Source organism: Nyctereutes procyonoides, unplaced genomic scaffold, assembly GCF_905146905.1.
Source record: "Nyctereutes procyonoides isolate TBG_1078 unplaced genomic scaffold, NYPRO_anot_genome, whole genome shotgun sequence".
NCBI classification, from domain to species: Eukaryota; Metazoa; Chordata; class Mammalia; order Carnivora; family Canidae; genus Nyctereutes; species Nyctereutes procyonoides.
This window is the reverse complement of record NW_026575131.1, coordinates 57,918,780-57,931,363: the sequence shown is the minus strand read 5'-3', so window position 1 is coordinate 57,931,363 and position 12,584 is coordinate 57,918,780. Positions and strand designations below refer to the sequence as shown.

Here is a 12,584-nt window from a genome sequence, read left to right as displayed (position 1 = left end):
CTCTTCCGCGCTCCTCACGACTGCCCAGGAACCTGCCCCCGCGCAGACAGGGAGGGAGGCCGACGACCGACACATCGTCCCGCTCCAGCTCGCGGGCAGCTCAGCCCATCGGCAGTGACCGCCCGTCCCGTAGGCCTCGGCCAGGGGAGGCTGCCCTCACCGTCCCCGAGTCACTAAAGGGGCAGCAGGCACTGGGGACTGGCAGGGTGGGCGGCAGGAGCCCACTCACTGTCAAGGGCCCACTCGTCCCCCCTACACACCTGCTCAGACAGCCACGCGCCCCCGGAGCTCCCACCAGCCCCAGAAACTGCACACGCACGGCGTCCACCCCGCCTGCTCACCTGAGCCTCCCAGCAAGAGCCAATTAGCGCTCAGCAGGGCGGCCGCGCTGCCTGGAGGCCCGGGGAGCAGGACACAGCAGGACGTAATTGGGGAAAAGTGTTTGTGGGCAGAAGGCGGGACCCCCGGGGGGACCAGGCCTGAGCTTCCAGAAACCAGGGGCCAGAGCAGCCCATGGGGTGTGTGTGGGGGGGGTCAAAGTGGAGACAAGCAAACAAGCCTCCCCACCCCGAGCCTGCGGCTCCCTGCAGGGTCCTGTGACTGGCACGCAGTAGGCGCTCCATTAATGCAGACAGAGCGAGACAGTGACACACGGGAGCCCAGAGCTGTAGCACCAACAGGGCACCTGTGACCCGGGAGCACGTTTATTGGCCCTGTTGAGGCCAAAACCACCCGGTGTGCTGGCAAAACAGGTCAGGGGACGGAAGCAGCGCCCCCACAGACTGGGCTATCCTGGCTCCTGGGAGCCTGGACCTGGGACACCCAGCAGGGCCACTGGGGGCCTGGGGGCCAGGCAGGGCAGCAGGTGCGCTGTGGTCCTGCCCGAGGCCGTGAGCCACAGGCCTGTCTGGGTCACCACCTGGCACAGGGGACGTGAGTCGCCGTCAGGCTCCGAGGCAGAGACACCAGAGCCCGCTGGGGCACGGGCGCCTGAGGCTGCAGGCCGTGTCCTCCCTGCCCGTGCAGTGATGGGCACAGGCTTCAGCGGACGCGGCCCAGAGTGTGGAATGTTGTCACCGTGAGGCCCAGTCAGGGGTAGCTGAGGGGCACCCGCCGCCAGAGACCCCCGCACACGCAGTTCTTGATCCACCGCTGTTCCCACTGCTTGACGGCCGTCGTCTTATTGGGCGACCTGAGCATGGTGACGCAGCCGCACCTGCAGGCAGAGCCAGGCGGGCGAGGCCTTGGGTGGGGGTCTCCTTCCACCTGCCACTGGGCCTCTGCACCTGCGTCCCCCCCAATGCCATTCCCTGCGCCACCCCCAGCCCCGAGGGAGCTGCTCCACGTGCTTGCACCGCAGCTCAGGCATGGCTCCCTCACCCCGAGAGGCTAGGGTCTGAGTCCTGGCCGGGCTGCTCCCTAGCACTGGGACCCTGGAGCCGCGAGACCTGCATCCAGGGTTGTCTGGCAACAACCGGGGTTGTATTTGCAAAGGGCCTGGGCTGCATTTCTATACTTGCTGGGCTCCTGGGAGCTCCCCTGGGGCAGGTGTAGGCCCCGTGGTCACCTGTGCCCAGGCACCTGCTCAGCACTGATGCCCAAGGCAGCCTTGGCGCCTGCATGGGAGGTGCTCCCATGACCCACGGCTCGTGGGGGACACACCTAGCCCCGAGGCAGTGTCTGGGTGCCGTGGGCAGCACTCACCTGGTGCAGGTCTTGCACTCTTCTGTGGGGTAGGCGCCCAGGTGCAGCCTCCGAAGGTGGTCGATCTTGGGCTGGCCTGGCGCCCTGGCGGATGAGAGAGACCGGGAGCAGCTCAGAGGTCCACGCACACACAGACCTACCTCTGACGTGCGGGCCCTCTGCCTGCGGACACACTGGCCCCTCTAGAAGCCTCAGCACGGGGGGGGGGGGGGCCTGGGCGGGGTGTAAGATATCAGATATCTTAAAACGTTTCCAGAACAATGAGTTTAAAACCTCCCTGTGATCAGCAACTCCCTCTTTTTTTTTTTTTTTTTTTTTAAAGATTTCATTCATTTACTCATGAAACAGAAAAAGGCAGAAACACAGATGGAGAGAGAAGCAGGCTCCCTACAGGGAACCTGATGCAGGACTCAATCCCAGGACCCTGGGGTCACATCCTGGGCCGAGGGAGACACTTATCTGCTGAGCCACCCGGGGGTCCCATCAGCCCCTCCTGTGTTCAGGTTTTTCCTGAAACTCAAATGCAAACCCGGTCCTCCCTCCGCGAGATGAGAAGGAAGATGCAGAGGGTTGGGTGCTCGAAGCCCTTCACCCAGAGGGGCCACAGGGCCCCACCCTCCTTCCTTTGGCTCGCTGCTGCCTTCTGACATTTCTACCCAAAGACACAGACCGCGTGGGGAGTTCATGCACGACGGTCCACCCGGTGGCCTGAAATGAGGAAGTGCCTCGTCTGACGGTCGGGACACCTGTCCTGCCTAAAGAGTGGGGATAAAACCCTGCCCGTGCGCCACTGGGCAGCACGGGCTGAGTCCACACCATCCAACAGCAGCTGCCCGTGACCGGCTCTGGAGGCCGCCCCTCGGCTGTGGGAACACCCCGCCTGGGGCAATGGTTTGTCCACCGGGGCCACGCAGTACATGCTAGAGCCCTGAGGGGGAGCTGGAGGCAAGTGTGTCACGCAGGAGTGACGGACCAGACAGACGGTGATGTCACACAGATGACCCAAGGCAGGGATGGAGACAGGTGGGAGCGGAGGAGTGACCGGCTGAGCAAGGGTCCCGAGGCCGCGACAGGGTACAGGTCAGAGGGCAGCAGCTGCCCGGTGCACACAGGGGCCATGGGGCAGAGGCGGGCACGCACCTGATGAGGCCGTCCAGCTGCAGGGTGCTGGCGCTGGTGGGCAGAGTGGGCGCCTTGCCGAAGTGCAGGCGCAGGGGCTGCTTGGGTTGCAGGCGGCTGACCAGCCCGTCGCTGACGGGGAGCCAGTCCAGGCTGGGAATGAGCAGCTGGCTGGGCAGCAGGCAGCACTCGTCCACAAGCGCCTCGTCCGGCTCGCTCGTGGGGCCCTCGTCACGGCCTGCGGGGAGGGGACCATGGGGGAGCTGCGTGCCGCGGCCCTGCCCAGAGCACTGCCCACCCGGAGGCACCGTTGGGTGCCTGGGTCATGTCCTGGGTCAGGAGCGCGCAGCGAGAGCCGGGACCCCTCCTGGCCTCAGGGATCCAGGGACGAGAGAACAGCCTACCAGAAACATGCGGCCCGGTGACACCAGACCAGCAAACAGGTGCTGACCTTCATGAGCATCTGTGCTGGGCGCTGGCGGCCAGGACAGTCTGACGGGGTGGGGGACGGGAGCTGTCAGCCAGGACTTGTATTTTGGTGGGGGGATGAGCTGAGGAGTGCAGTCTTACAGCAGATCCAGAGCTTGGTCAGCAGGCGGAAGAGCAGGGACATGCTATCCTGGGTGTCCGAGGTGGCCGTGTACACGGGCAGGCAGCTGGGCTTCAGCAGACCCCAGATGCGGATGACCACCATCAGCTCGCGCAGCATGCCCAGCGAGGTGCCGTCCCGCAGGAAGCTGTGTCCCGGCCGCAGCGGGGAGCCCTGTGGGGAGAGGAGCTCGGGCTGGACCCCTCAGAGCATGCAGGAGTCAGACCAGGGCAGCCCTGGGCCCGGGCATTCCGGAACAATCAGCGGGTCCAGCACCTGGCCACCATGCGGTTACCCCCGGCGGCTAACGTGTGTGCAAGGACAAAGTGGGGCTTGGCGGGGATGTGGGGACCATGGCTAGGGCTGCCGTGGATTTGAACCTGAGGTGGGAGATGCACTCAGCAGCCTTCGTGGCCTGGGACTGGGGCAGGTGTGCGGCAGGGAGGGTGGGGCAGCGGCCAGCGGGGGGGGGTGGGGGGGCGGCGCCGGGGGGGCCTGGACGCAGCCGGGGGCCGCACCTGGTTGGGCAGGCTGGCCAACAAGTAGAGCACGAAGTCCCCCACCCACTGCAGCAGCTGCTGCAGCGCCTGGAGCGTGTTCATGTCCAGGACAAACTCCTCCGTCTTCAGGTTGATCATGACCTTGTCGATGTCTGCAGGACGGAGGCAGTCAGCCACACCCACGGGGCCTCGCAGTGCCCCGTGCCCACGGGGATGCCTGGTCCCATCCCCAGCCCCGTAGCCCCGGCAGCGAGCCAGGCCTGGGCCTTAGAGGGACCCCCCCCCCCGTGGGGACAGCACATCCCTCTGGGGTCAGCCCCGTGGACGCTGGGACGCCTCTGCCCACCTGTGATGACCAGGCCCACCCCACGCCTGGTGCCCGGTGGACACTGAGGGCCGTCAAGCGTCCCCAGGGCACAGGCTGCTCTCTGCGGGCAGGCCAGGACCCACCGGCGTCAGTGATCTTGGTGCAGACCTCCGTCAGCCGGTCGCCAGGGCTCTTGTCAGGTGTGTTGAGGAAGTGAGGGCGCAGGAGTGACTTGAGCGTGGAGCTGACGGCCACGAGGAAGAGCTTGGCGTGATAGTCGCACACGCGGGCCACCGTGCAGGGCGACAGCTTGCACAGGGAGGCCTTCATGGCCAGGATCCGGGTGGACAGGACCTGGGGTGGGGGGCGGGTGGTGGGAGCGGGCAGGGGCACCCCACGGGGCCCGGGAAGCAGCTCCCCAGAGCAGGGTGGAGGTGACTGTGCAGGGCAAGTGGGGCCCACCCTTCCCACGGGCCCTAATCTCCCACAGAAAAGGCTGGAGACGGAGAGCTGACGGGGAGGGAGAGTGGCCTGCACGCCCCGCGAGTGCGCTACCTGCTGCAGGGCCGCGTTCTGGCGCGTGTACTCCTCGTGCAGCTTCTCCACCAGGCTCTGCACCATGCCGGGCTGCACGTGCAGCAGCGTGTCCCACCAGTCGTAGCCGGTCACCATGCAGTACTCCAGCAGGAAGAGCAGGTGCCGCAGGGCCAGGCTCACGTCCAGCGTGTGGCCCATGGACGGCGAGATGCGGAGCATGCTCAGCTGCCGGGAGAGGGAGGCACCCGGTGAGGCCAGAGCCAGCGGCGTCCTCGCGCAGGGATGGGGAGTGCTGGACGCACCTGCAGCCCACCCTGCACCCAGTGACCCCAGGCTCCCAGCTCCCCCCGGGGCCTCGGGTCCAGCCCTTGGGGGCAGGTGGCAGCCGCAGAGGTGCTGAGGCGGAGGCTGGCACAGGGAAGCCGCGGGTGCTCCGTCTCTGCCACAGCAGAGCTTCCCCAAACAGCCGGGGGCTTCGCTACCCCCGCGGGCGTTCCAGGCACTGGGCCTGTTGTCAGGCTAAGCGGCAGGTCCACCGAGGGCCGCGGGGTCCCCGCAAACACAGCCCCTGCTCTGCAGGAGCACGGCTCCTCCCGCGAGGAGAGGCCTGTGGGCTGGCCGGCCTCATGGACACTAGGACACCGTGGGGACACGCCCAGGACGGGGCAGACAAGACCCAGAGGCAGGCACAGGTCTCGAAGAAAAGCGACTCAGAAGCCGAGTTTGTCCAGAGTCCGTGTGGGAGGCGGGGGCCGGGCCGCACGGGGATGAGGGGGGGAGCGTGCCCAGCTCGCCCATCGGCAGGGCCCAGCCAGGGTCCCGCGGCAGGAAGGACGCGCACCGCGCACCCGCAGAAGCCTCACATGCGGCACCTGTTCAATTCTAGCAGGTGGACGTGGTGGAGAGCCACCGTCCTCAGGGCTCCTGCGTACCGAGCACCTGCTGCGTGCACATGACAGGCCAGAGCTGTCCTGCGTGACCCCGGGGGGCAGAGGTGAGGAGTCTCGGGCCACAAGCAGCAGGGCCCGCCCAGGCAGGTGGCTTCTGAGCTTACCTTCCCGTGGTTGTCGATGCCGACCAGGGCCAGAGAGGTCCAGGAGAGCTGCATGGCCTTGAAGTGGACAGCGGGGCCGGCGGTCCGTGGGCGCTTGATGGCCGGCTCGTCCGCGGAGCGTGGGGCCGCTGAGCTGTAGAAGACAGCCATGCTCTGCAGCGACAGCCGGTGCACGATGTGGACGCTGCCGTCGTGAAAGGCCAGGGCCAGCCCTGCGGGCGGGATGCGTGCGGCTCAGGCGTGCGGAGGGCTGGGGGCGCCGGTGGCAGCTCGGGTGCCTGCCCAGCCCTGACGGCAAGGAGGGGCTACCCGAGGGAGAGGGGGCGTCCCGGCGGCCGTACCGAGGCCGGGGTAGAACTGGGTGTCGCTGGCCACCTTCAGGTCAGTGTTGGTGAGCGAGATGGGCAGCTTAGGCAGCGCCACGGCAGACACGCGGTCCAGGTCGTTGGTGGCAGACAGGATCCGCCATTTCAGAATCATGGGCTGTTTGTCGCCAACTGAAAACGGGGCGGACAGGAAACAGAGCAGGATGAGACCCCAGCGGGGCGCACCCCTGCCCGGGGGGCGAGGCTGCCATGCCCCCACTGGACCCGGGGCCCCGACGAGGGCGGCACCCCCGGACCCTGCCAGCCTGGTAAGGCTGGGGCCACACGTGGACGCCCGGCACCACAGCCTCGTGGCGAGGACCCCCCCAACTGCCGGAGTGGTTTCCATGAACCCAGGCGTGGCCAGTGGCTGTGGGCAAATGTGACGCGAGCAGACTCACGGTGCACACGCGCCGGGACGTGCCCGGGCAAGCCCAGGGACACTCGCGTGGTGGGGGGCGACGAGGCGCCCGGCAGCTGACAGCAGGCAGGCCAGCCGCGGGGCAGGGGAGGCGGCCCCTCCCAGGACAGCCTGGAGCTGCGGTTCTGAGCCAGAGTGGGTGGGCTTGTCGCTCGGGGACACCTGACCATCACAGCTCCCCGACCCCTCCGCCTCGAGAGCTGGGTCCTGACGGCATGTCACCACTATAAACCCTCTGCCAGCCCAGGGAGGGAGTCCCGGCAAGCGCTGTCCCCCAGGGGAAACTGAGGCCAGAGAGCACCGAGATGCCTCAGGCCACAGAGCGTGACTCTGTCCCACCCGGAGGCTAGAGCTTAACGGTAACCACAGCGATGTCCAGGGAGCACGTGTGGGCCAGGCCGCCCAGAGCCACTTGCACCTCCACGTGGCACCAATGCTATGTGGCCAGGCTGGCCCTGGTGCCGGGTGCCCTGTGTGCTGGGAGCGGGGGCTGCACCCCGTGGCCCTGCCCACCACAGCAGTCACGCGCCGCCACCAAGCTCACGGAGGAGGGGGCTCTGTGGGAGGGGAGCTGGGAGCCTCTTCACGGTCATTAGTCGCCCCGCACTGCAGGGGACAGGAGCCGCGGGGCCTCGACAGCTTCCTCGGTGGTCGCCCCCTCCTGCACGGCCCACCAGGCCCATCGGCACAGAGCCGGGCTGCCCCCCACGGGAGGCCATCCCTGCACGTAGCCCTGTGGAGGCTTCATCCGCTCTCAGCTCTGGGGTTGGGGGCGTCCAGGGGCTTCATGTGCGGTCAGGCTGGGCCGGCACGTCCCGGGGGCCACGGGGGGGGGGGGGTCGGTGTCTGGAGCGGGGGGTTTCACACGGATGCGGGATAGGGGAGGGGGAGGCGAGCCCGTGCATGAGCTGCAGACACGCTCAGTCGGGCCGTGACCATAAACCAGAGTTTGCAGAGGACTCTCTGGTTTTTAGGGTTGAGCACCCCCTGCAGCCAGGGGGCCGCGTGTACCCCCAGCCCTGCTGCGATGCCGGTTTGTGCCCCGCCCCCGCCGGGCTGGGCCGCACTGGCTCCTGGCCTCTGCCCCAGGACCTCTGCACTGCTGTTCTCTCAAGCAGCCACATGCTCCCCCAGGAGGGTCAGGGTGAGACAGGCAGGCCACTCGCCTGTGGGACGGCGGGCAGCACTCGCGTCTCTGAGCCTCAGGACCACAGGCTCTCCGGGACGGGAAGTGGCCGCAGAGCACGTACGAGGAGGGGGGCCGACATCGTGCAGCTGCTCGGGGCAGCTCCTGCTCTGGAAGCCCAGCGCCCCCGGGAACGGGGAGACTCACCCACAGGTGAGATCTGCTGGAAAACGTTGTTCACAGGCAGCCCCTCCTTCCGCAAGGACCAGCACTCCACGATGCTGCTTGTCTGGCTGGACGCACACAGGAGCACCTGGGGTGCAGGGGACGGCGGAGCTGGAATGGAGACGTCACCCGCAGATCGCAGTGGGAGCCGAGGAAACTACCAGGGCTCCACGAAGTTGGGGGCCTTACTGACACGTGGCTATGCTGGAGTCCTGGGTGACCACCAAAAATGACCCCAAAGATGTCCCTATCTAAGTCCCGGGACCCCGTAGGCCTTGGGGCCCAGCATCCTCACCAGGTCCCCCCGAGAGGGAGGGGGGGGAGCCCCAGAGATGGGCAGACCCTGCACTGCTGGTGGTGAGGACGGAGGAGGGGCTGCAGGCTGGGAAGGGGGCACCCCTGGAAGGGGGAGGGCAGGAGGGGGTCTCCCTGGGGCCTCGGGGAAGACGAGGGGTGACCGGCCCCCCCGTCCACGCCTGGGTTTTAGCATCATGAGGCCTGCATCAGACTCCTGACCCAACTCAAGATGACAAGCGTGTGGAGCTGCTGCAGCTGGGGGAGCGCCCCCCAGTAGGGCGCACCTGCTCCGACATGTCGCGGGCCAGGAACTTGAGGTGGGTGATGGCGGGGAACTTGTCCTTGCGGTTGAGGTCCGTGGTGCAGCGCATGAAGAGCGACGGGAGGATCTCGGTGTCGATGCGGCACTTCTCGCTGACCACGCTCACGCACACCTTGTAGAACTGCACCGGGGAGGCGCTGCTGCCGTCTGCGGTGGCCACCACGATGTTGCCGCCACCCGTGAAGGCGATGTCAGCCAGGGCCACACGGCCGCGCAGCCGGCACAGACTCTCCGTTGACGTGAGCACCTGCCCGCTGGGCTTGAGCAGGGACACGGTGACCAGGCCGCTGACAGTCACGGCGATCCAGCCCTCCATAGGCTTGCCGCCAAACAGCGTGAGGGACGGTGAGAATTTGACACGGGAAAATTTCTCTCCAAAGCTGGAGGCCCCTGACTGCGGGGGGAGAGGGAGCAAGGGGTCCGTTTGCTGCCAAAGCCCCCCCAGCTGAGAGCACCACCCTGCCCCGCCTCAGGGGTCTGCCCTTTGTGACCTGACAACTCCCCCACCCGCCCCGGAGGTACAGAAGGAGTCACTGCGGGACGTTATGGAACCACAGCGCGCGGAGCTCTGAGAACCACCGTCGTCGCACGGCGGCTCACCGAGGACACGGGTGCTCACAGCTTGACTGCAAGCAGGCGTTCGGCCCAGGACTAGAAAACCAAAGGATGCAGGTGGAGGGAGAGGAGGCGGCAGAGAGCAGGAGGACAGGCAGGTGAACGCGTCACCGACTGCATGCGCTTGCTCAGCCGGGACACCCACCTTTTCCACGTGCAGTGCCAACTTCACGCCGTTGTGCAGCCAGGACAGGGCCACGATGGGGTCACCCTCCACCAGGCTGCCCACGTGGCTTTCCCAGCTGTTGGCCAGGTGGTCCGCCATGCTCCAGCACTTGATCTGCCCGTCAGCATCAGCCGACAGGAGCCGGGAGCCTGTTGGGGGCAAACCTGCATTGCAAACCCTCCCCGTGGGCAGGGGCAGCTACTGGTAGCACGTCCGGGGCCCGGGAGAAGCAGCCTGGTGGCAGCACAACAGGGCAGTGGCACGAGGTGCGTTCCCGAAACAAGTGTGCGCACTGGATGCGAAGAGCAGCGGCCACAGAGCCACAGGCTGAGGCTCCAAGTCCCAGACGTGGACTCGGGGGATGTGACCAGGAAGACAGAGCGTGTTGTGACCCTGAGATTCAGGGTCAAGGAGGAGCATCACTGTCTCCCTCAGCCATGCAGGACGACCTGTCCCCAGGCTCCTCCTCACCTGACTGGTCCCACTCGAGGCAGGTGATAGCCTCGCTGTGCTCTGAGTTGACGGAGTGCACATCCCAGGGGTGTTCCGTGTCCAGGATGTGGATCATGCGGGTGAGGTCTGCGGAGGACAGCGCAGTCAGCACGGCAACCCCCAGAAGCCCCAACCCTGGAGCTTCTGAGGACCCCAGGACGGCTCAGAGAGGATGCCAGCGAACGATCTACCCCACGGGGACGGCAGGGAGCTGCGCTACCGCTAACCACGTAGAGCGCCCTGCTGCCAACAAGGAACGGCCTTTGTGTTCCTGGGTTCCCTCTGGAGACCACAGCAGGCCTGTGACCTTGCCACCAGTGTGACCGTGTTTTTAAAAGAAACACAGAGAGGCGTGTGGTTGGCTCAGCTGGCTGAGCGTCAGCCTTCGGCTCGGATCATGATCCCGTGGTCCAGGGATGGAGCCCCACATCGAGCTCCCTGCTCAGCGAGGAACCTGCCTCTCTCTCCCCCCACACCCCCTTCTCTCTCTTGCTACCCACCTTGAATAAACAAACAAAAATCTTAAAAAAAAAAAAAAAAAAAAAAAGGAAAGGAAGAAAGAAAAAGAAATCAGAAAACTCCAAGAAAACGCCCCCAAATGCTAACAACGGGCATCTCTCCACGGCTCTTTTTCCTTATTCTAAGTTCCTCCGCTTTCCTAGTTTCCTCCAACAGATACGTGTTACTTAAACAACACACAGAAAACAGGGCCCCGCAAAGCAACTTCAAACCTTCTTTTCTTTTTACTTTTTTAACTTCAAAGCTTCTAAAAGCAAGATGCGGGATCCCTGGGTGGCGCAGCGGTTTGACGCCTGCCTTTGGCCCGGGCGCGATCCTGGAGACCCGGGATCGAGTCCCACGTCGGGCTCCCGGTGCATGGAGCCTGCTTCTCCCTCTGCCTGTGTCTCTGCCCCCCCCCCCCCCCCGCCCCGTGACTATCGTAAATAAATAAAGAGGGAGAAAAAAAAAATATTAAAAGCAAGATGCAAACGTACAGTCTGGGAAACTGGGGCTCAGGGCTCTCAGCCCTAGTGGACCACACACCCCAGGCCCCATTCCAACCCGAAGGGGTGATTCCGGGGTCCCACCTGCCCCAGCCCCAACGCCAGGCGCAGGAGCGGTGCACCTGCCCTTTGCACGCCTGTGAGGTCAGGGTCCTCGCCACCCGTCGGTTTTGCATGACAAAACCCTGAGAGGGCCACATGGGTGAGGCGCAGCTCCCAGGCACGCCTGGAGACCCAGAGTCCCCCCAGCGCGGACGCTGGGGCAGGGGGGCTGGGCAGGGGGCAAGGAGGCGCACCCTGGTCGTCGTTCCGCAGGTCAGTGGTGAAGGCGATGAGGTTGCGGCAGGACCAGGCACAGGCCAGGGGCACTGACGGGCAGTGGGTACTCTTGGGCCACCTCTCCCACTCGCACACGTAGGCCAGATCCATCGCGTGCCCGCAGGCCACAGGTCCCTCCTGCGGGAGGGCGGGCTGGGTCATCGCGTGGTTCCCCGCTGCCTGCGGGGCGCCGAGATGAACCCAGTCCCCGCCCCCGGGGCTCGAGGGAGGCCTCAGCGGGGGTCAACACCGGCGTGCGGCACAGCTGCTTGGGGAGGGGCCGCCGCGGCCGGAGAGATGAGCGAGGGGGGCGGGGCAGGACCGGCGGCGGGGCCCGGAGGCCTCCACCCCAGGGGGGTCCCCAGGGGGGCGCAGGGGGGCACCCGGACCCCTCCTGCAGCGGAGCCACAGGCGCCGAGCTCCCCGGCGGCCCCCCGCGCCCCCGCGCCGGAGGCGGGCCACGTCCTGACCCCGGGCCCGGGGCGCTACGAGTCCGCTCAGCCCCGCCGTGTCCCCCGAGCCCCGACGCGGACGCCATGCCCCGCCCCCGCCGGCCCCCGGACGCCCCCAGCCGCCCCGCAACCCCGCGGGCGGCCCCCCGAGCCCCAGCCCCGCGCTCACCGAGCAGGCGGCCGCGGCCCACACCCGCCCTAGCTCCGCGGCCCCGGCGCCGCCATCTTGCCCGCGACCGACGAGTCGCCCGCGCAGCGCGACCGCGCCCCAGAGACTCCTGGGAAGGCGGCGACCACCCCGCCCCGCCCCACTCCCGGCTCATTTGCATACGACTCTTCATGGCGTCCCGGCAGCCACCTGAGTTCTAGTTGGTAGCACGGCCTGCACTTTCCCACCTCAGCGAAGGATTCAATCTGGCTACGCTACCTGCTTTGGGAGTATAGAAGAAGAGAGAGGTCGCTGACCGTGGTGTACAAAAAGTTCACCCCTTGTGTAAAGTGATGTCATCTTGGCACTATAAATACCGGCTGGGCCGCCCTGCAGTTCGTGCTCGCTTCGGCAGCACATATACTAAAATTGGAACGATACAGAGAAGATTAGCATGGCCCCTGCGCAAGGATGACACGCAAATTCGTGAAGCGTTCCATATTTTGCCTTTCTCCCCTGACATCCGCGTGTGGGGAAATGGAGGCTCCACAGGTGGAGGCCTGACCCACCGAGCAGCGCCCGCGGCCCCACGGTGCCCCCGGCCACGCGGGGTCCGCCCGGGAGTGGCAACGCCCCACCCTTAGGGAACCCGCGTGCCCCCCCCCCACGTCCTCCAGGGCATCACGTGGCCGTGCACGCTCCAGCGTGTCTCTGAGCTCCCTCCGGTGTCAGCTGGCCGCCAGGTGGGCGCAGGGGGTCCTCCAGGTGGGCTCAGGCGGGCGGCCAAGTGGGCTCAGGCAGGACCGCCAGGTGGGTCCCCAGG

At 66.5% G+C, this 12,584-nt stretch overlaps 1 protein-coding gene and 1 non-coding gene across 3 annotated transcripts; one reads left to right on the top strand and one right to left on the bottom strand.

Moving 5' to 3' along the window:
• Nucleotides 1-666: 666 nt before the first annotated feature.
• Nucleotides 667-11,867, bottom strand: MED16 (mediator complex subunit 16). Of its 2 annotated transcripts, XM_055343360.1 has the most exons (15): nucleotides 11,783-11,867; nucleotides 11,140-11,299; nucleotides 9,819-9,926; nucleotides 9,327-9,496; nucleotides 8,529-8,960; nucleotides 7,930-8,035; nucleotides 6,152-6,307; nucleotides 5,811-6,022; nucleotides 4,775-4,981; nucleotides 4,363-4,573; nucleotides 3,931-4,064; nucleotides 3,394-3,586; nucleotides 2,845-3,061; nucleotides 1,705-1,788; nucleotides 667-1,216 (listed from the first exon to the last, which is right to left on the bottom strand). In XM_055343360.1, exons 2-15 carry the CDS (start codon nucleotides 11,270-11,272, stop codon nucleotides 1,090-1,092), a joined length of 2,490 nt encoding a protein of 829 aa, XP_055199335.1. In that variant the 5' UTR covers nucleotides 11,273-11,299; nucleotides 11,783-11,867; the 3' UTR covers nucleotides 667-1,089. The 2 variants fall into 2 exon arrangements, 1 of the variants encoding a protein (XP_055199335.1); XR_008666849.1 differs by lacking the exons at nucleotides 667-1,216; nucleotides 1,705-1,788 and having other exon boundaries at nucleotides 2,926-3,061; nucleotides 3,275-3,586.
• A 293-nt stretch (nucleotides 11,868-12,160) lies between these two features.
• On the top strand, nucleotides 12,161-12,267 carry LOC129522626 (U6 spliceosomal RNA). The gene has a single exon (XR_008666927.1). It is a non-coding gene; the product is annotated as a U6 spliceosomal RNA (small nuclear RNA).
• The last annotated feature ends 317 nt before the right edge of the window (nucleotides 12,268-12,584 follow it).

Coding starts and splice junctions, on each gene's coding strand:
- MED16 (XM_055343360.1), bottom strand. CDS start 11,272: ATGGATCTGGCCTACGTGTGCGAGTGGGAGAGGTGGCCCAAGAGTACC. Junction 9,927..11,139: donor CCTGCGGAACGACGACCAGG/GTGCGCCTCCTT, acceptor TGTCCTCCGCAG/ACCTCACCCGCATGATCCAC. Junction 6,308..7,929: donor CCAGCAGATCTCACCTGTGG/GTGAGTCTCCCC, acceptor CCCCGTTTTCAG/TTGGCGACAAACAGCCCATG.